Source organism: Antedon bifida, chromosome 2 (genome assembly GCF_963402885.1).
Source record: "Antedon bifida chromosome 2, ecAntBifi1.1, whole genome shotgun sequence".
In the NCBI taxonomy this organism is placed as follows: Eukaryota; Metazoa; Echinodermata; class Crinoidea; order Comatulida; family Antedonidae; genus Antedon; species Antedon bifida.
This window is the reverse complement of record NC_136227.1, coordinates 32,149,027-32,172,217: the sequence shown is the minus strand read 5'-3', so window position 1 is coordinate 32,172,217 and position 23,191 is coordinate 32,149,027. Positions and strand designations below refer to the sequence as shown.

The following is a 23,191-nucleotide window of genomic DNA, read 5'->3' as shown; positions in this document are numbered from 1 at the left end:
AACTGAAAAAGAGAATATTAACCAGTAATAGTAATACTAATACAGACAATACAATACAATACTGGAAAACTTTGGGCTGGCCTAATATGGCTGGTTTTTCCAGATATTATGGTATTCCGGCATGTGTTTTTAATGGATACAAAAATTGGGAGAGAATTGGAACATTTTAGGCTTAAAAAATAGTCTGGTTTTTGAAGAGTTGGGAGAATAAACTGACATATTAATAATAAAATCTTTATATTATCACATTTTAAGTAGAATTAAAGATAAGAAAATATTCAAGAAAAGAAGTTTTTAAAAGATTAGTACTATGACTCTACTTCTTGATATGCAAATGCACTACTATTAAACCAATCAAACTGTTATGCTGTCTGTTCAGACTCAATTGGATATTAACAACTTTTTTCATTTATATATTTCTTTATTTTGTCTTTATTGTGTAATAGTAACCAACGACTTAACCCACTGTGGCGTAGCAAGTCTGAGAGTTCACTTAGTGCCTGTAGCTCGGAAGCTCATGACACGTCGGAGATCTTTTCCAGCACCGAAGACCTGCTACTTACTCCTGAAGTAAATGTACCGCATCGTTCTAAGTCTTGGTGTAATAGAAAAGACTTCCCTGTACAAGAACCGCGTTTGGAAGATCGAAATTCTGCACCGGCAGAGGAAGTCATCAGCTTCCAAGCGGAACCAACAAAGTGCGATAGTGACAGCAGTTCAGAGACTGTGTCACTGGACGGAAGCTGTAAAACCAGTGAAGACATTACTGCCAACAGATTAAGTGTGGGTGAGGTTGTTAAACAGATTGAACAAAAAGGAAGTGAATCTGATACCTTAATAACTAGACAACGACCAAATTCATTAGGAGATGCTCTGGTGACCGTCACTGAAAACGCTCCATCGTTACCCACACCAGATGTGTTCAGTCCAGAGGATGTAGACACCAGTAAGGTGCCAGAATGTGATGCTGATGCCACCATCGAGAGTGACACAGGGGATGTGCAATTGAATGCCACAAAGAAATATGAACTCGAAAGCATTCCATGGAATCCAGGAACTGTTCTGAAGCAAAAGAAAGACATTGAGGAACGGTTGAAAGACGTCAAAGAGGCGAGTCCTCCGGCAGTGCGCTCGGAGAAAATGAGGAGTCGTCCCGGTAGTGAAGAGATCCAAAATGTGGACAGCGATAACATTTTAGCTGGAGAGGTCAAACGAATGAGTAGTGAACTTGCGAAGATGAAAGTTGAAGAAGAAAGTGGTGATGACGTAAACCCTGCAATAATAATTCAATTAGGTAACCAGGAGCAACAAACTGATTACAATGTAAATAAAGTAGAATCAAAAGATAAACTAAATCCGCAATCGACTAATTCAAATAGCTCAGATCAACCACCATTTAAAGTACTCTCCCCGACCATTTGTGGTCTTGAACCAGGAATTGTTAAAAAGAAAACAGAACGTTTTTCTTCCATAATTGATGGTTTTGAGGATTCAACGACCAATGAAAAACCAAAAGATTTAACGGAAGACGTTGACAAAGAGGAAACAAGTAATGACTCTACACCTACAGAGGAAAGTAGTAAAAAAGAATGCAAAGAATCCGAGGACGTTGAGAGTAAAGAAGAGGAATGCAGTTCAGAACAACGTTTGAGTAAAGTTTTTGCCACTGGAGAGATTGTTCCATTGCCAGAAGGAACTGTTAGAAGACAGACAAAAGACTATGAACAGTTAGTTAGTGAAGCTGATAAAACATTATTGGATCAAGCTGCTGGTGACAAAGACTGCAGTAAAAAAGGTATTAGAAAGCTAAGGCCTAAAGAAAATTGTTGGCCAAGGCCAACTGGCCCAAAATGTGAAAATAATCTGGGTTGTCTTTCTTTTGGTTTTGTTACAGTTTTTTTGGTATTTGGGAATTTTACAGAATTTGTTTCAAAATTACCTACTCACGCATTGCCTAGATCTCACTCTATGATGAACGTATGTCTTTTTTAAAGTTGTAAATTGCATGCATGACTGATTTTTCTATTTCACCCTCCATTTTGATGTTACATCCATATTTATGTCATCGACAAAAGCTAAAAACAAAACATACCAACTGACCCTTGACCCAATTAATGTTTTTGGCACCAGAAACAACCAGGTAGGGATGGTGCAGTTAAATATTTAATTGTTTTTTATATTTTTTTTTTATTTTTAAAGGAACTGTTGAAAATACTCTAACCCCAATTGAAGTTAGTGAGATCCGTGATCTTGGCAAGATAATGTTATGTCGAGAGCCGTCTGACGAAGATTCTGAAAGTTCACAGGGAGGCTGCAATCGTAAGTAAAATTCCAGTTCATATTTATGGGAGTTTTAATCATATTTGTTTATAATTGTGCACTATACATTATGTGTTCCAGTTTTTTTGTTTGCAAGTTATTTTTGAAATAAAAGAAAATAAGAACATTAATAAAGCTCTGTCTACACTATCAAACTTTATGTGATGTGCCCACATATGGACATGATAATGTCATATCACTACCATATTTATTAATAATAATATCCTGGAATTATATAGTGCCTAATGTTGTGAAACCTCTAAGCGCTGAACATTATTACCCCAGTCATTTTTAGTCGCGTGGACGCGACTCAATAGTTCACTATGTCGGTCGGTCTGTCTGTCGGTCCGCTATCACTATGCGTTTTATCGTTTTTCTGTACTTTTTGAACTGTTTTGATGTACAATAAAGTTTTAAAGTACATTACTTTTTGAAAGTTCATTTTTTCTGAGAGCACGCGACTTATGGCTGTTGGCCTTGTTTTTGGATCAAACACGTATGGAAACATACTCCCATAATGCAGCTAGTAATCAGCGCAAAGTTGTGTCTTGATCTAACAGGGTTCCCATTTATATACCTGGGTGGAGAGAGGCAAACGTAAGTAAAGTATCTTGCCTAAGGATACAAGCAATGCGGCGAGAGTTGGATTCGAACCTCGATCTCACGATCAGTAGTCGAACGTCCCAAAACAATGCGCCACACACCCTTACTTATATTTGGGCATATCAAACTAGTTTGATAGTGTACACAGAGCTTAAGAAATAAATGTTGTTCTCTTATATGGTATACATGTCCTTGTATGCTATGCTCCTTAACCTTTCTTGTACTTGCCTCTCTCACTCACTTCAAGTGTTTCTTTCCAATTACAAATATACAGAAGTGCAACAATCTTTGTTGTAAGCAGATTTACAGTATTATGGAAATTTTGATTTTGCCAACTTAGAATTTAAGTCACAATATTGAGTCACTATTCGCATTTGTTTTCTTCTTGAGGACCGTGTAAAATCAGCGCACGCTCGCTGGATCAACTCTTAAAATACTGTATGGTCGTTAAATATGTTCAGCGCTTAAAAGGTTTAACAACATTAGGCGCTATATAAATCCAGGATATTATTATTACTAACACTAACAACAATAAAAACGTCAAATAGTTTCAAACACAATTTTAACATAAAAATAACAATCAATATTAAGAAAATGGGTCAAATACACTATAGCCTATATATATACAAATATGAAAAACTGTTTAAACTTTGAATATGGGTCGGGGCTGCATCGTACCGTGAGATGATGGATGGAAATTCTCACTTTAGTAATTACTTACGTATACATTAAAAAAATCTGTGAACAACTGATTATGACTTAAATAATGGATGTGAATATGCCATCCAGTAGTATGATCATGAATAAGAAAATATGCATCATTATTATCATAAGTAACAACCATATAATGTTGTTATTATGATGAATAAAAACTACACTAAATGATGATGAATAAAAACAATACAATAAATGATGATAAAAACAAATTATGATAAATAAGAATCATGAAATAAATTATTTCATTTTATATACATTTCATTTCATATACATTTATTAATATCAACAGTTCTCAGCATTTTGAAAAAAAATAATCAAAAATTATAAATTCTCAGAAATTAATTCACTCATGCCTGAATTGCATGATCTTGTTATGAGTGTGATTGAAATGAAGAAATGAATACAAATAATACAATAACTATTATACATAACAACCATATATATAATTACCATACAACTGTATCATTATAAATAGCATAAAATATAAATAAAGCAATATAATTATTATCATAAATAAATTCCATGCAATAAAAGTTTTTAAATACATACAATATGATTATTATGATAAACAAATTTAATGGAATATGATTATTATTATTAATACATAAATCAATTCATTTATTATGACTAATATTTAAACTAATAATAAATATCATACCATCATAGATAAAACTTAATCATACAGAAAACCATAAATATTATATCAGTAATTTAAGAAGAGACATAAAAATCATAAAACCACAACAATACTGTATTCTATCATAAGTTAAACAAGGACTGTATATCATATATCGTAAATATTGAATCGCATCAATATTGTCGGCATAAATGAAGTATCCGTTACAATTACATTCATTATTATCAAATGTACGTTAATGTATGTTAATGATAATTATGTACTTTTTACAGTGTTACATCCTTTAAAACATAACCAACTAGAGAATGATCAATTTATTTATTTATTATTTTAACATTTATAAAGCATTTAACATAATCAAATATCGATAACAATCTGTTTTGCATAAATGGTTCTGTGTTAAATCTATATACATAAAATATATTGTAAGCTTATATATATATAAACATAACCAACTAGAGAATGATCAATTTATTTATTTATTATTTTAACATTTATAAAGCATTTAAACATAATCAAATATCGATAACAATCTGTTTTGCATATTTTAATATATGGTTCTGTGTTAAATCTATATACATAAAATATATTGTATTGAAAGCTTACTATTAACATAATTATCAGCAATACTATGAAGCCATTATGCACCAAATACATTATTTATGTAAATTATAAGAGGAGAAAAAAAAGTTAAGAGTACGTCGTTGTTCATTATTCTAAAACTGCTCAATGATGACAGATTATGTTGAATAAACAAATGAGATTGCATGTGGTAGAATTGAACTTGTTTTTCCTGCAAGTTTCTCCCTGGTCTCTTATTACCTCGTCCTTTGGATGAGATGTTAAGTGTGTTAGTTGCCATGGGCTGGATAATCGTGAGTGATGAGCGTGTTGGTTGATGCAGTAATATAGATAATGTATATTGATAATGTTATTTCCATTAATGTGTACTTATTGTGGTTGAAACATGGTTTTAATGTGACATAACAAAATGCTCAACTACACAATGTTCCTAATATAGATATTCTGTTACTATGTTTAGGTAATGTTTTGCTAGTATATATTACAGTTTGTATCTCCCAAGAGAACTATAATTATTCTATTTAAATCTGGAGGATTTTGTATTGTTTAATAACGGATAAATAAATAGAATTTTGTGTTAAGTTAATCAAGGTAGTGTGAATGCTGACCCAGCTAATGTGCAGCTCTAGTCCAAGCCAATAGTACTTTTATGCATTTTAGTAGCCTCTTGTTGTAAATTTTGTTGACATTTTATACAGAAATGGACAATCACCTGTTCAAGAAAATGTTGATAGTGTATAGATCGTTTAAAGATAATAAAACTTCTTATGGTCAGCAGATGACCTAGTTTGAGCAAAACTTAAATAATTTGATTATTATTGATTCTAAACTAAGTTCATCACACATAAAATATATTTCATTGTCTCCATACTTGTAAATATATAAATAATTATTAATAAGTATGTATTTTTAAATGGTTGGATTTAGTATTTTTCAGTTCTATCTACTTAAAGCCTCGTCTACACTATCAAACTTTATGTGACAAAAAAATGTGATGTGCCCATACATGGACATGATGATGTCATATCACTACCATATTTGGGCACATCACACTTTTTTCTCAAACTAGTTTGATAGTGTAGACAGAGCTTAAGATTAAGTTGTTTTTTCTTGTGAAAAAAGATTATAGTGGGAGCAGGTAGCTTGGTGGGTAACAAGCTTGCCTCCCAATCCCATGGTCCTGGGTTCAGTCCTGGCCTCTGTTCTAACCCCTCTACCACTACAATTATTTAGTTTATCTTTTTTTCTTTTTTTTATTATTATTTCATTTCCAAAAACACAACGCGTCACCAGCTGTGGCAACAATTTAGTTCATCTATCCTGTATTGGCGACTTACTTGCTGTTAGATGAAATATATAAATGATGAGTTTCTTAACTTCTAATTTGATCCCTAAATAGAATCTGGCTTTTCATAACATTGTTATTGTAGACACGTTTTTTAATTTTATCAATCAATAAAGACTATTTAAATGTTACTTTGAATTTATATGTTACAGCTAAAAACTGTACTAAGAATATATTATATTAGTTAAGTGATCAAATCCATTTTAAATTTTGACAAAGGCAAAAAAACCTAAAAGATTGTATTTGACAGTATGAAGTGGCTACTTTGCAAAAATGTTGTGGGTTTGCCATTGAAAATGAGACAAACAAAAAATAATTTTTCATTTTTCCAATCATGTTCACCAATCCGTTCAACCATTTATATATGCGATCGCAAAATAATTTATAATTTAATAAAATAAAATAAAAATAAATAAATAAATAAAATAAAATAATCGTACGTTATGTAACCTCATTGGTGTCGTTCCTGCCATCAATAACAATTCATTTTTGCTAATTTTATTCTACGGTTTTATCAGCTTAAGAAGAACGCGGTTAAAATTATTCTCAAGTTCGATAATTTTATCACGTTACTCCGTGTTTACACTTGAAATTGTCCATTCTTCATTAGCGAATTACTTTGCGGCAACATCTAAAAAATTTTTTTGAAAAGTTACATCTCGTAATTTGACAAGTTTTTTGCTGCTGGCTATCAAACATCAAAACAAACAATATACCATTTGAAGACAACAGAATGTTGACAGGGAACTAATTATTGAAAATTGTCTTTATCAAGGACACATAGTACGATTTGACATTTCAGATATTGTACATCGTATATATTTAGTTTACATAAATTTGTTTTAAAATTTCATTTATAACCTAGGTATATAGCCTTGACATTAATGTGAACGTAACTAATTAAAAATATAAAATCCATTTTTAGACTTTCTTTCTATATCCATTAGAATTTAAGTCATTTATTTTTAAGTCATAAATATTCGTAAATACTATACAGTATTTATTATCTGCTGTAGAGTTTAATTTTTAATTCAGTAGTATAGCTTCCCAGTACAATTGCAATCAATTTGATACCCCTTGTGTATGGATTCATGCAATAGCAACAATTTCTTTTAACACGGAGTGGGGAATTTAGACACCATTTTTCATTGTTTAATTTTCCAATTATTCAATTGGAAAAAAAAAAATTCAATTTTTGCTAGGTTTTTCCGTGAAAGAAAATGCAAAAATAGACTTAAACTCTGTCTACACTACCAAACTAGTTTGACAACAAAGGTGTGATGTTCCCAAATAGGATAGTGATATGCCCAAATATGGTAGTCTCATGACATCATCATGTCCATATATGAGCACATCACATTTGTTTGTCAAATAAAGTTTGATAGTGTAGACAGAGCTTTACAATAGCAAAGTGAAGTTGGTGTGAGAAGATATACTTGATAGATTAGGAACGACAAGGCTTTTAGACAAGTTGCTTGTATGCTTGGCAGCTAATCCAAGTAAATGTATCATACATTTCATTGAATTTGCATTGTAAAATAGCGCCTTTAGATGTGCTTTAGAAAGCATAGCCAGCATACAATAGTTCTTGAGAAAAAAAAACAAGAGCCTAACAATTATTGTTTTTATTATTTCAGTAATGTTATATTACCCGGCGATGGATCCGGGGGGGTTGCGCTTGGAGCGCATGCTTCTCTTTTTGACTGTTAAATGGAATTATGAACTATTTTTTTATGTCTATTTTTGACAGACTATAAACATAATGTAGCGGGCTTCTCCTGTTGACTGTTAAATGGAATTATGAACTATTTTTTTATATATTTTTGACAGACTATTAGCATAAAGGCTAGCGCTCCTGATCCTGCCCCTACCACCTTGTTAAATTTATATTTAAAAATTTGATATTTCATGATTAAATTTATTAATGAAAAGTCATACTATTTGTAAATTTGTACAGGCTATAAAAGGCAGACCCAGAGAACTGTGTTATATCGATTTATTGAATAGAATGCACTCCAGTATACATTCAGTGTAATCCCATATTTTAATTTGTTAATACCCCAGATATCCTTGTCATATACTCTTTGTATACAAATAATTTATAAGAAAAAAATTAATTAAGCAAAACGATTTATTCGCATCATGCCCAAAGCAAAATTATTTTAAAATTATTTAATTTCCATAAATTAAATTCTGGCAAGCAGTAGATTGAATAATTTTATCATCATCATCTTATTAAGGAAAACTAGATTCTGTATCATGTTACGGTATAATAGCTGAAGAGAGCAATGCATTTTAATCTGTTTATTAATACTGTACTTAAACACTTTTCACACAATATTTACGCAATATTGTTTAAGAGTGACCCTTTCACACAAGAGGTATTATCAGATACTGTATCCTATTACAGTATAATGACTAACTAAAATAGAGACAGGTACTGTATTGCTGAAGGCACGGTTTGCTTTCATGTGTTCTAATGCTGAGCTTAAAGCCCTTTTCACACAGAATTCGCCAATGCCAAGGGTCCATTAAATTCCTTTCACACAGATCAGGCCTTTGACTTTGTAATAATGGAATTTGACTAGGTTCAGAAGCGGTCTAACGAAAGTCGGCTTTTTTCAAAAATAAGTTTCACAGCTCTCCGTGTGAATAGGAGTTGTATTTCTTTTCTTCACAGCTTGGAGTATCCCATGATGCCTCATAATTATTTTATTTAAATTAAAATCTGGCAAGCGTTATCATGATCTTGTGTTCAAATGCTGAGCTTTAAACCCTTTTGACAAGGTAGATGTAAACCTCCCTGTTTTGACACAGAATTTCACCAATGCCAGTCAAAGGGTCCATTAAATCCCCTTCACACAGATCAGGCTTCTGACGGTGACAGTAATGGAATTTAACTAGGTTTAGAAGCGGTCTAACAAAAGCCGGTATTTTGATCCTTTTTTAAACATATATTTTAAAGCACAGCTCTCCGTGTGAATAGGAGTTTATTTCTTTTCTTCACAGCTTAGAGTATCCCATGATGCCTCATATATTATTCTGTCTGCTCTATGTTGATGAATATGTTGTTACATTTTATTTTAAATCAGCTGTAACTGATGTGCATATATTCAATCATTTAACATTGATAGTTTGATACCCACTATCCTCTCCTTCATGTCATCGTCACATTATTTTTTGTAATCATTCAAATTTTAAATACTGTATAGATATAAAAACATTTCTAACATTAAAATAATTGAAATAAATAATTTATTGTAAAACAAGTGACAGACTTATAATGCATTCAATCAATCAATTAATAATATCATAATGACATTTAATGTTATCTAATGATAGTTAATGACATTTATAAGTGGATTTGTAAATGTCAATCTTTCTTTCTTGCCTTGTCACTTTAGCAACTCAAAATACTTTGTCAAACTATCAAGTTCATTATGAGATCTAGAACAATGGTTTATATGAGATGACAATAGTATAAAAAAAAGTTTTTTCTTTAATATACCATGCAGTAAACCTGCCTAAAGTTCTGTCTACACTATCAAATTAGTTTGACAAAAAATGGTGCCCAAATATGGTAGTGATATGACATCATCATGTCCATATATGGGCACATCACATTTTTTTTGTCAAATAAAGTTTGATAGTGTACGGTAGACTGAGCTTAAATTGAATAATTTGATTTTCAAATGTTTCCTATTATACTTTGTGAAGTAAATCAGTTTTTAGTTTTTACTTGGCAAAATAGAATAGTAGATAGTACATTGAAAAATGTCTTGGCAGGGAAAAGTATTAATTTACTGGATACAGTGTATTATATTAATAATATAATATATTATAATATATTAATATGTATTATATTAATATCAAAACAGTATAAAAATAATCAAACAAAATATTTGGGTATTTTTTGCAGCGGATGTAATTTTTATGTTTTCATGCGGAACAAACTAATCCATAATGTAACTCTGATAGGCCGCAATTTAAATCCAATAGGGAAAAAAGCGTGTAAACATAGCCGTCCTTTCCGCGCCATCTGTGTGTGCAAACCTTTAGTAAACAGTATCAAATGACACTCTCCATACACTAGCAATCATTTTGTTTAATCTTTTATACTGTAATATAGTACACACCAAGGAGTTTATACCTCTCAATTTAAAAATAAATAATTGCTTAAGGAAATACCTACATAATCCAACCTACTTTGTTGCGGATTTATATCGTCTTATATTCAACAAAATTTGTTGCAAAAGAAGTCTTTAGTGTATATCAGATGATGAAGATATAACTAGGACTTATGCCGCCACATGGGAGAATCGATTTATATGAAGTACTATGGAAAGTGGTCGGTAAACATCCTCATCATCATTGTACAATATATTTCAGTTTATGTTAATGCAAATATTTTTAACATATCAATAAAATACAGCCGTTGTCGATGTTAATTTTGTTTGATTAAATTTTTATGGAAGCCATATTAAATAAGATGTTTTTGGCTGTGGTATAAAGTCTAATCATTGTGTATACATTTTTTACAAATCTGTGATTAATTTATTTATGTAAATTTCTTATAATTGCGTATCTGTTACATAATAGTATTACTAGGTCAGTATTCAATGGAATATATTACATAAAGGAGGATCAAAGTACATATAACATATAAACGTACCTAGGTACTTTAAAGGCAGGATCTAATCCAAGAAAGATCTTAAAGCTCTGTCTACACTATCAAACTAGTTTGACAAAAAAAGTGTGATGTTCCCAAATATGGTAGTGATAATCCAAAATATGGTAAATTGATATGACATATATGGGCACATCACATTTTTTTGTCACATAAAGTTTGATAGTGTAGACAAGGCTTAAGACAGGGCTGGCTGAGACAAGCGGTACTGAACAAATTACCAATGTAGAAACAATAGGACACTGCATCAGAAACTTGGTTTTTTTTCAATATTTGTTTTCTGAAAATTATATTTCATGAATGGAGTTCTATACAGTAGACTCTCCACCTCCACCTTAATTTATAGAGTATAGAAATACAATTGATATACTATTTTTATAAAGTTTGTATTACGACAGTGGTCCTTCAACCTCTTTTGCCACTCCTGGCATACTAATACCCTTTTCTACATCTGTGTAAATTGTTACAACTTGAGAGAGTAATTGTTACAACTTTACAACGTTACAAGTTGCAGTCCTCTCATCTGTGTGTTTTTCTCCCGAGATTTCACAGGGGACCCCTGTGAAATCTCGAGAGATTTTCCAGATAATTGTTTTCACACTATATGAAAACCTGGTTACAAGTTACATTTTGCAGGTGTGAAAATGGTATTAGTGAGTGTTGTTTTAAATGTTACTGAAATAAATAAAATGAATAAATAATAATGTTACCTTTTAAGTACTCCCTTGATTTACCAGAATATTGTAACTAAAAATTAATGTTGTTTAGTACAATGAGTACATTGTTTATAACAGTGTTGATTGACCTAGATTAAGAATAATCCTTTAGTCTTTGACTCTAATAGCACTAAAGTGGTATACTTGATAATGATTAGAAATTTAGTCACATCTTAAGCCAAATTCATTATGGAATAATGAAATAAGCTTAGGCCTATGACATCAAATGTTTGTAACGCTTGTTGAGTGACTTTAGTGCATGCAGCCTGTAAACCACAGACTATTTTCTATTTTTAAAGATATATTGTCCCCCTGAAAAAAAAATATTTTTTACAATTTTTTTTGTTGAATATGCCATTTTATTCATATAATAGTTATCCACTTTTAACCAAAAATTGGATCTAAAAAAAATTATTTACCTTAAAAACTGTAATTTAAAGCAAAAAATAGTCAAATTGGCTGGCAGCCAATGGATTTTTGGTTGAATTTAACCATTTATTTTGTCATTTTATAAGAGAAAACATGATTTTTTCCTTTTTTTTCTACGCAAGTGAATAACTTGATTAAAACTACAAAATAACCTATTCAATTAAACTACAAAATAACCTATTCAAAGTCTGATTTAATTAATCTTCATTTTTCATGTTTTTGGGGGACAATACATCTTTAAATAGTGAATAGTTTTATAAAAACGTTTCAATACATTTCTAGTTTTGTGTCGTTCATTGATTGTTGGAAGTTATACACATTATAATGTATAACACACCTAAATGTGTACTTAACATTTGATTGGTTGATTCAAATTTACATATCAGGTGCCATCCATTATTTGGATCCCTCCTCACTATTTATTTGACAGTTATATTGCAAGTCCACGGGGGTACATTGCATGTTAGTCAAAAACTTTTGTTCAAAGCTAAAGTGCCTTTGAGCATGTTTTTTCATGAAATGGGCGCTATATAAATGTGGTATATTATTATAATAAAGCTGCGGCAAAATTGTGGGCACTGACATTTTTATGGGCCTAGGGCCTAGCTTTCGCTAATCACATTAGATGTGTTATGAAACACATTACTTCCTATAAGCTTACTACACCCACGTCTATTCACCATACATACAGTCAAGAATACTTAATCATTCTTTAAAACTTCTCGGCTATTGCACTCTGCTTGAAATAGTACTCGGGATTGAGTATGTGTCGGTTGAAAAAGAATCTCAAGTTCATGAATTTCTGTGTTGCCTTGCATCTTAAATAACCTGTTGACACTATCACACTTTACACTGATCATTGTTACTTATGTCGCTATAGCAACAACTCTTTAAGTTTGGTCATTGACTTTATAACAACCCTCTAAAAGCATTAGGATCCATGTGGAATTGAAAAATATATAAGGTGGATTATCATAATTGACAAAAAAAATACAAATCGTCTGAAATAAAAGTGTGTAAGAATTCTAATTTACGTTTCATTGAGAAGGAACACATTTGTACAGTAACTAAAATCCTGACTAAGTTATTAAGTAATTTAAAACACTGTCTATTATCTTTATCATAATATAATAATCAGTTGTTCGCACTGTGTGCCCTAAAGCTTTTAAAACAATAGATGTGAATAACAGTATGCAAATCTGTGTATGTATAGTTTTTCATTTGGTTTCCATTTCAGTGTTATTTTGTGTTATTATTATTTGTGTAGGTCTACTGTTAAGCGGAGTTGAGTAGCTGAGTGGCTTGACTGTCATACAGAGAGACCCGGGTTCAATTCCCGACAACTCCCAGTTCACTCAGCTGTAAATGAGTACCCGATTGAAAATGCTAGGGAGAAAAAGGTGGCGTGGAAAGGAATTGGCCACCCTACCACATAATGCAGAGGCTTAATACAATGAGCTCCTAACAGCTCATTCCCCTACATTCAGAATGAACACAGGACTCACCTTTCTTTTACTGCTAAGCCAAACTAACATCAAACCATTAGTATTTATATAAACAATGATTTCATTGAAATTGTTGTTGAAAGTTATTCTGAAGATAATTAGTTGAGGTGTTACGTTTTTATATTTTGTTTTAAATTGTATTGTATCTATGTTGCTAAGGAAAACGAATTTCATGTATGTAATATTATGTGACAATAAATTGAATCTTGAAGTTAAATTAACAAAAAAAAGTATCACAACACCTACGGTATACAGTAAATATGCATACTGGAAGACAGTTTTGCGTAGGTACTGTATGTATACTGTGATGCATACAAAATTACTGTAGCTCAAATATGTTGCGACAGTCAGGGTCCTATTCCATGATGGTAGACCTGGTCTTAAGTCTTGTACAAGACCTGATGGACTATTTTTTCAGGGATTTTTTTTTTTGGATTTCTCCGTCATCAAATTCGCATTCTTCTACCTAATATTTAAGAATCATAATCATGTTGTGAATTTGCCTATGCTTTTAGAAATTTTTTTCAGATCTAGATTGCTTTAAGTAATTCCCAAGCAAGTACTTGTACTTCTTGATATTTCTAAATGTGATTTTATGATCGAAATTATTTATGAGTTTTTTAACAAAATATTTTTATAGCCAATAAAATATTTTTGTCTTATGGTATATTTTATGAGTTTCATTAAATGAGTTGATTCTTCGATCTGTGTTCGTTATTTTCACGATTTTGTTTTTTTGTAGGTCTTTGAATCATTATTATTGAATAATATTGAATAATCATTATCACAGCATTTACCTATTTTGCCAGGAATGAATTGGAGTTGAGAGAGGATTTAAAAAAAAACATTTAGTTGAAAAATATTATCTGTATTCTATGTTTTGATTTTGAGAATTAATTAATTTCTGTTGTACAGAAGTATATAGATCTCTTTTTGTCGATTTTGTTTCAATGTTGAATTATTACTTGAGGAGTTGACACCAATTTCAGGAAAATATTGTGTTTAAATTATGGTTCTGTTTTAAACTAAGTTCACTAATGTGAAATAAGTAAACAAAGAAATAAGAACATATTTTGTTGAAAATGAGTTTGACGCTGTAATTTCAAAGAAAGTGAAATATTTACATGTCACGCCTTTCAAAACAATATTTCAAAACATCGTATCTTATGAGATCAAAGAAGATAGCAACAAACACGTGTTCCTATTGTCCAGTTATTACATGAGGTCATTCCTTGGTCATTTAAACCTTTTTGTACTAATGCGTACTACTATATATAATATGCTTTTGACTTTTGCCGACCATTAGCAAGCTACAATTTCTAATGCTACATAATCAACAACTTTTTGAATGTCATAAATGCATATACATACATTCTAGATATTTGCATTTAGTCTGTAAACACATCTCATATTATGAATTTAATTGCTAAGTGAATAATGTGTTGATGTTTCATTGGTATTTTGACAAATAAACTTAAAATAGAGTAGCTGATTCTGTATCTTTGACCTCTCTACAACTAAACCATACATGCCAAATTCCCGGTTTGGCCCGTCGATTATACTCATCTAACATTGTGCTCCAGGTTTTCCACATTTTCTCCCAAATTACAAAGATAACTGAATTTCGATGTATATGTCTTGTTTTCTGCATTAAAATATAACGATAACAATTTCACAAGAGAATTTTTCTTTTTTGTGTATCCAATAGATTGAAAGTACTAAAAATTGTACTTACAACAACGTTTTGTAAACAATCAATTTTTTCGATACGACTTACTACACTCCTTACCTCTCCTGGCCGTCTTCTTTTTCTGTTTTAGGCAGCATACTTTGTTTTGTGTATTCTTTGATCTGGCTCATCAAATTATATTTTGGTCTACCGTACCTGCCAAGTCATGCTATTTTCTTTTTTGTTGTTGCCATTTTGTTTGGTTGATTGTGGTATCATCCAGTCATTTATGACTATCTTACCATTATTAGTCTTCTTTGTTTTATTAATTTCTTAAAAAGAAGAAAAAATAAAGTAAATATTATAAAAAAACAGTGGAAAAGATCAAGAGGTAGCAGAGAGGAAGAATATACATAACATTATAAAGGAGCTTTAAAAACTAAAAAGCGGCCAACTAATAAGAGCAAGATAATTACCTAGTGAGTTCATAATTTACAATGACATTGAAATATAATTTAAACTTGCACCATCAAGTATTAGTGGAACAAGATGTATATTAGTTTCACTGATTAAGTCTCTATGTGCTTATGCAAATTTTTGTACAATAACCATCAAAAGTGTATTTCGTATTCGAGAAAACGTATTAATCTAAAATCACTAGAAATTGGGACATTTAATGATGTATTGGCGATCCCTATGGACCAATTCATATCATGATAGTCTTATTCAGTCATATATAGTTCCAGATAAACATACTGTTTTTCCTCCTAGCTTAACATTAGTTGTGTGCGCTAATCGCTAGCAAATCTTTAAAAAAAAGAATTATACTATTGTTCTCATTACAGTTTTTCCAAAGTATATGTTGTTACAAGATGGAGTACCAGCAGTCTCTTTCTCTCAGTGATGCGTAGTATTTTAGTAAAGGCTGTTTTAAATTACAGTAGTTTTATTTGGCTAAAATAGAGATTTGTTTTTTATTTTAAAATATTTATCTTCAAAGAAATGTTGATATATAAATATAGCTGTAGTTTTAACTTTTAGATTTTACAAAAACCCTCGGTCCTCACAGTTAAAATCTTTCCTGTCTGCGCTAAAACATTAACACAACTATTATCATTATTCACTTTTGCATGTTGTTCATTTTTTAAACAGTTCAGTAACAAACTATATTTCAAGTATATGATTTACATAGCCAGAAGGAATTCAGGAATTCATCAAATTCTGGTCTTCCTAAAGATGTCAACACGTTTAATCAATTTTATCTTGTAATTAATTATATAATGTTGACTTAATCTCTTGAGCAGAGTGTTGAAAAGCAATCTATCGAAGTAAGTCTGTGATCATTCAATCAATCTGCATAATATCCTTTATGAATTGTTTTCCTTAAATTGTTCCAGTTCTTTCAACTCTATTTAGTCCTACAGAGAGTATCTTTTGACCTGTGACTTGAAAGTGTGATCTGTAAGATGGTAGAGAATTGATGAATGTCTTAGTTTGAGAGAGCAGTGTGGCGTAATAGTAGAGATATTAGACTAACAAGCGGCATGGGTTCGAGACTTATGTGAGATACAAACAATTTGTCAATGCAAAAAAAAAATTACTGTCAACAAGCCTGTAGTCAGGGGGGTTCGTAGTGTTCGAAAGAACCCCCTTTTTCCTGTAGTGCCCATTTCAAACTAGATACGAAGAGCAAGAATGCTAGTAAATAGGCCTATAACTTAAGACAATATTATGGCCAAATCTCTAGCTAGCTTTCATCTACTTATGTAGGCCTAAATCTATCTTCAGTTGCTTAAGGCTTGCACTTGTCACTTTTTGTGGAAAAAAGAACTCCTCCTTAAAAATCCTGGCTACGGGCTTGACTGTATGTTAAGTTCAGTGCTTCATTTGACCATTTTTAGGCCCTGTCTGCTATATCATAATTTTTTATCATACACTGTTGTGCCATGATACTTTTTTTCATTGCCCCTTTGGATGGGATTTAAAGATGTACATGCATTGAGCATGTAATAAAAAATGAACTTGTTTACACTATTCGAAAAGAATCCTTGATTGATGAGAATTATGGTTTAATTTAAATGTATTTATAATTTCTCTTTCCTTGATTTACTAGGTTTATAAGATTTATTTGGATAATGTCTGATTTCAAGATTTTTTCTCACACTTCATCAATCATAACTAACAATAAATTATAAAGTTTAGTAAAATGTTTTTTGGCTTCATATTTCTGCAATAATTGAGGTTTTTATTAGTTCACAATCTTTGACCATATACTTCTAAAGCTGTGTCCACACTATCAAACTATTTTGACAAACAAAAAGTGTGATGTGCCCAAATATGGTAGTGATATGCCCACATATGGTAGTGATATGACATCATCATGTCCATATATGGGCACATCACATTTTTTTTATCACAAAGTTTGATAGTGAAGATGTATAAAGAAGCATTCTAACTACATTTATCAAAGAAGTGTCGACTTGAAGTCAAAATTTTATTCTCTCGTTAATTTATCGGTGCTTGTTCAGTGATTATAGCAATATTACCAACATTAACAGCTTTTATCTGATCAGTCTATGAGCTAGGATGGCATACTGTAGGCCTTATGTTTGTTCTCACATATTTTTAAAAACATGCTTAAACTAATACACTCATTGCTATGTTAAGGGTACCCCTGGAGAGCTGGATGTTCAACAACATGTAACGTGCCTAAGATCAACATAAATCATGATGCAGACATTCACTAGAAACAATAAACAATTTCGGAATGGCATTTCAAAGAATATAGTAAAAGCTTGAGTCTCAATTGATGCAACGCAAAAACCTATTACCAGTCATAAGCAAAAGTTTGGATGATCAATTGCTTGTTATTGGTCAATTTAGTTGTATGTACATCTTTGTATTGCGTCCTAGTAGGAGCTAAACTTAAGAACCAGTTAAGCTTAACTCCCGCTTGGACGCAATGCAGTGACGTCGGCGCAACGCAAATCCATTGACCAATCACAAACAAGAGTTTGAATAATACATGTAAACTGCTAATGCTCATGTTAATGTTAATTTTTTAATCAAATTCATATAAAGCTCTGTCTACACTATAAAACTTTATGTGACAAAAAAATGTTATGTGCCCATATATGGACATGATGATGTCACATCACTGCCATATTTGGGCATATCACTACCACATCATACTTTTTTGTCAAACTAGTTTGATAGTTTAGACAAAGCTTTAGTTTTAGTAGCAGTCTAGGATTTTGATATAGGGGAAGCCTAGGGCATAAAAATTGTGAAAAAGTGCCGAACTTTACTTAATGTCCTATTTTTTGCATTGTAATTTACAAAATTCTGGGCTCCCTTTTGGATCTTGCTATGAGTGTGTACTTTATGTCACAAAAAAGAGTAAGCTAAAGGCAAACTTGTTAATGAATATTACAGTTTACCTTTCATGAACTACCACATTTCAGTGATACTTAAAGTGTTAATTTAAATTGATCGCCAACATTGGTGGTACTAACGCTATATTTCATATTTGTTGTGTATGTAATGGTACATTTATTACCATTATCCGTCACGTCTGATAACATGAAACATGATAAAGCACATACTTGAAACTAATACATTAATTTTTAAATTATTACAATAATGAAATTGCACATGCATCTTTCAAAACATACAGTACAGCTACAGTGTCAGACCATGGTCAGACTAAAATGAAAAACTAAAAACTGCTAACATTTTATAATTTTCTTTATAGTTCCAAGGGAAGGGTCAGGACATAGAAATTTAATTTGAGAAGTTCTGAATAATTACAGTAGTTCAATGTATTTAATTTAATTCAATTATTCAATTTAATGTTATTGATATAATAAAAGTGGATCATATGTAGAATATTGATTCTACTCAATTTGTATTTAAAAAAAAAAAAATCTTGCATAATGCTATGTACTGTGATAGGCTCAATTTATGTATTATTATCGAGTAATTCACAGTATGCGATTTGGTTTTAACAGCTTGAAAGAAGTTGATAAATATCGCATGATGGACTAAAACAAGGCAATTCAACAATGTGTTACTAGAAAGCTTTCGATTTGTGACGAACGACGACCTTACTAGGTCATGTTAAGCGTTGTGTCGTCGGTCGTTGCCTAGAATTAGAAACCAACTTAACTTTCTTGGGGTGGGGAGCGAGGAAACCTGTCCCAACTTCCCCCCGCATGTCAACAATGAAATGACATGACCTAGGGTGATTGGTTGTCTGTCATCACAATTTGAAATGGAATTTTAAAAAGACCATTAAGATATTGAGATATCATGTACAGATAAACAAGCAAATATATGAAGGTGAATCGCAACTTCCTTGGCCAAAATTGCATCGCGTTGAGTAAACATTCATTGGAGTTGTGGCTTGGTGGTTATGATGCTTGGCTACCAATCCAAGGGTCCTGGGTTCAAGTCCTGTCATACGTCAGGATTTTTTCTAAAAACAAATTTCAACTCCACTCCCAAAGACTTGTAATAAGTCTTTGTTTATGTAGAGCAACTTGTGTATATGTTTGTCTTGTGAACAGGCTTGCTACCTTTTAAGAATGATCGTGAATGAATTCGCTTATGGTTATCCTTGGCAATTTGCCTAAATATATAAAACAAAACAAAAAGGAATACAAATGATTACAAAAAAGAAGATGCACAGTGTATGCATAAATTGACCTAAAACATTCTATGATTAAGATTGAAAGTCCGTCTGCCTTTGTTTAAACTAAACATCATTATTAAATCTGTCGTTATTAATAATATATTTGTTTCTGGCCAGACATACTGTAAGGTGACTGAACTAGTTCATATTACCTAAAAGGTTTTTATCTGCCCTTTGATATGACATAAATAAGAACTTAATAATTGAATTAAATTCTATTTTTTAAAAAAAAAGAATTTATTGTAATTATTCATATTAGGTTATATTGTGTTGAAAACTATAAAAAAACAACAACATAGATTTTTGTCAATAGAGTTGTGTAAACACGTGCACACAGGCTGTATATTTCGTTCCAAGCTTTTCCTGGATAAACTAATAATAGCCTGTGCTCTCCAGAAGAAGGGCTTTGATACGAAAAGTTAAAAGTTTCTAGAGAACGCTATATCATAATGAACTAATCCATCAACCATGAATTAGAGTTAGTGTACAACTGATAAAATGTTAGGAAAGTAATAGAAATAGTTAAGAAAAAAAGTTAAGACGCAATTAAAGTAAAGTTGTACAATCACAAGTGACAAGTCGTGAATTATTTATAAATTGATCATGCATGTATGTCTTTGCGTACAGGGAACCAGGCTTAAAGCTTCTCTAATGGCCGGATACAAACACAATCTTATTTGCTAATTTTAGCTAATTTAGTTTTAAGTTTGCAGCTGTACTCGTCAATGTAAATTATGTCTTGTTTTTTAGTTCGCACATTTCAGATTTGAAATTATCTTAACTTCTTAATTTGCCCTTTTTTGTAATTGTCACTTTATCGCTACACATTAACAAATCCACTTTATCGAAAAAACCATTCAGAATAATCTAAATGAAATTATAGAGACAAAATTCAAATTTTATCTAATTGAGATGAAAACGATGAGTCTCGCATGATTCAAGGCTTAGAGTCTTACTCAAATCTCTTTTATTTTATATTATTATAGCTTTTTTGGTGAGATGAGCTGTAAACTTTACAAGTGAATGACCTGCAAATTGAAGGTCTGTTGAACATGTGCTCTTTCAGCATGCGCTTTCAGTAATAATAAACATTTTTTCAAAAAATTATCAAAGGCACAAATTTTCTATTAAAGAATAAATTATTTTTCGATTCTCGGTATTGTATTTAAATTTTTTCAGTATAAAAATTCTGTAATAAAGCGTTTTCCATGTAAAGTATTACACACATAAATTACAACCTATATTATTAGCCTATCTATATTAGACCATCTGTATTATGGAATTTAATTTCCTATGATTATACTAGACAAATATCGACATGTAGACTGACAATCTGGTGTCTCAGCCCAGTAGCAACTCTAGCACTTTTAATTTTCATCATTGGAACAAAAATGTAGGTGTTAGGCATGAATAAGCATGTTTGATTTTATTTTAAAATCTATGATATGAGAGATGTCTGCATTACTTTTATTAGTTTTTATCCAAATCTATGCTTACATTTTTGATCAAGTAATAAAGTGGATTTATTTTGACTTTCACCAAATTTATGAACAAGAAAATCTGGAGTATAATGATCTATTTTATCCATTTCAGGTCATTAATGTTGGTGATTTCTCATTCAATAAGTAACTCTTTCCATTTTTGGCAAATAATTTTTTTTTTTGGATCATCCAATTATTACTATACAGAGATCCAGATGAACCTTTATACCTTGGTCGCCTTTGTTTTGTTGTTTAGGATCAAAGTTACTAGCACGTAGATAAAGTTTATTATTAATGGTGATGTTGAGGTGGTGGCTTTCAGGAACTTGAAACTTAAACGGTCATGTTGAAAGCAATGTCATAAACATCGCATTTAAAAATGCTGCAACTGTCTTGGACATGATGACTTTTGATAACAGAAATGTACATTTGTGACGGCAATACTTCATTTTCGCAACAATTTTTAACAGGGGGTTTTTTTTTTACCCTGTTGGGTTATTAAGGCCCATTTACACTATGATTGACGATAAATATTTAGCATAAGCATTTTTCATACATAAAACAAACAAAAAATATAAAAACTTTCATTGTAAAACTATAGAATAACCATCTATTGATGAAAATAATATTTTCACACGTCCAATCAAATGACGATTAGTAAGACTAAGAGTAATAATATCGTGACAATACAACGACTTTATTGTTTTTATTTATCATGACGTCATTTGATTGGAATTTTAAAAATATTAATTTTATCAAATAACATAAATGATTATTCTATTCTTTTAGAACGAAAATCTTTCTAATTTCTTTTGTTTTATGTAAAAAAGTGCATGCTTTTATATTTATCGTAGAAATTTGAAATAGAATAATCCAGTCAGATTATTGTTTAAATTATAGGTCATCAATTGATTATCACTTTTGATGGATCTCTATAAAAAATTAATTCTTTCAAAATTTGTTACCAAGTTAAACTGACGTTCTATATATTGCTTTTTCCAGTTATGTTATACTTTATATCTGAATATATCTGTGTTGATAAATTAGACAGCTGACCTGATTCGCAACCGATTCTTGGTACTCTAAAAAATTCTCTGCAATATACATTATCACTTTGATACATTATCACATATGTATCACATGTGATGCCTGTACCATTCCATAAGACTAACCTTTACATAATTACATGTGATTGTAATACATACAGTATGTGACACTGTATTATAAGTTCATTTGTAATACACATGAATTCAATATTAATGTAAATGAAGTTGACAGGCATTCTCCGTTGTTTCGCAACTGAAAACATATGTATCACATGTGATGCCGATACCATTTTATAAACCTTTACATACTTGAGGCACAACATGTGATTGTAATACATACAGTATGTTACACGTATTCCTATGATAGGCCTACTGGACATATAATGCCATAAGTAAAGATACAGCACAGAGAATCGGATGTTTCACTTTGCAAAATAATTCGCCTAATACAGTAGATAGAATCAGGGGTTTCACACTAATTTTTTTGCAAATTATATTGTATTATAAGTTCATCTCTCCTACACATGTTAATGTATGAAGTGAGCAGGCATTCTACATTGTTTTTGTTTAAAGTTGTACTTTTAATCTGGTGTGATTTGACTTAATTCTGTTTCGCGTGCAAATGCGACTATAGCTCACTATGTTGGTCGGTCGGAAACACTAACTCAAATCTGCAACCATGTATATGGCCTTGTTTGTAAAGTGCATTATATACTTTTCACAGTTCACAGTTTGCCAATATATACATATTAATTCATTTAA

General features: G+C 31.2%; 2 protein-coding genes across 5 annotated transcripts in view; both read left to right on the top strand.

The window, feature by feature from the left end:
* Positions 1-23,191, top strand: part of LOC144834680 (CDP-diacylglycerol--inositol 3-phosphatidyltransferase-like) — a 107,577-nt gene that overhangs the window by 61,585 nt on the left and 22,801 nt on the right. The window lies entirely within an intron of this gene.
* LOC144834672 (protein phosphatase Slingshot homolog 1-like) overlaps positions 1-23,191 on the top strand; it is a 58,176-nt gene that overhangs the window by 20,343 nt on the left and 14,642 nt on the right. For 2 of the 4 annotated variants that reach the window (XM_078689559.1, XM_078689560.1), the window contains exons 14-15: positions 447-1,795; positions 2,200-2,319. In XM_078689559.1, coding sequence (XP_078545685.1) covers positions 447-1,795; positions 2,200-2,319 — 1,469 coding nt within the window. Of the gene's footprint in view, positions 1-446; positions 1,796-2,199; positions 2,320-6,721; positions 7,012-13,302; positions 13,654-23,191 lie in introns of those variants that run through there. The other 2 variants (XM_078689561.1, XM_078689562.1) reach the window with 2 other exon arrangements.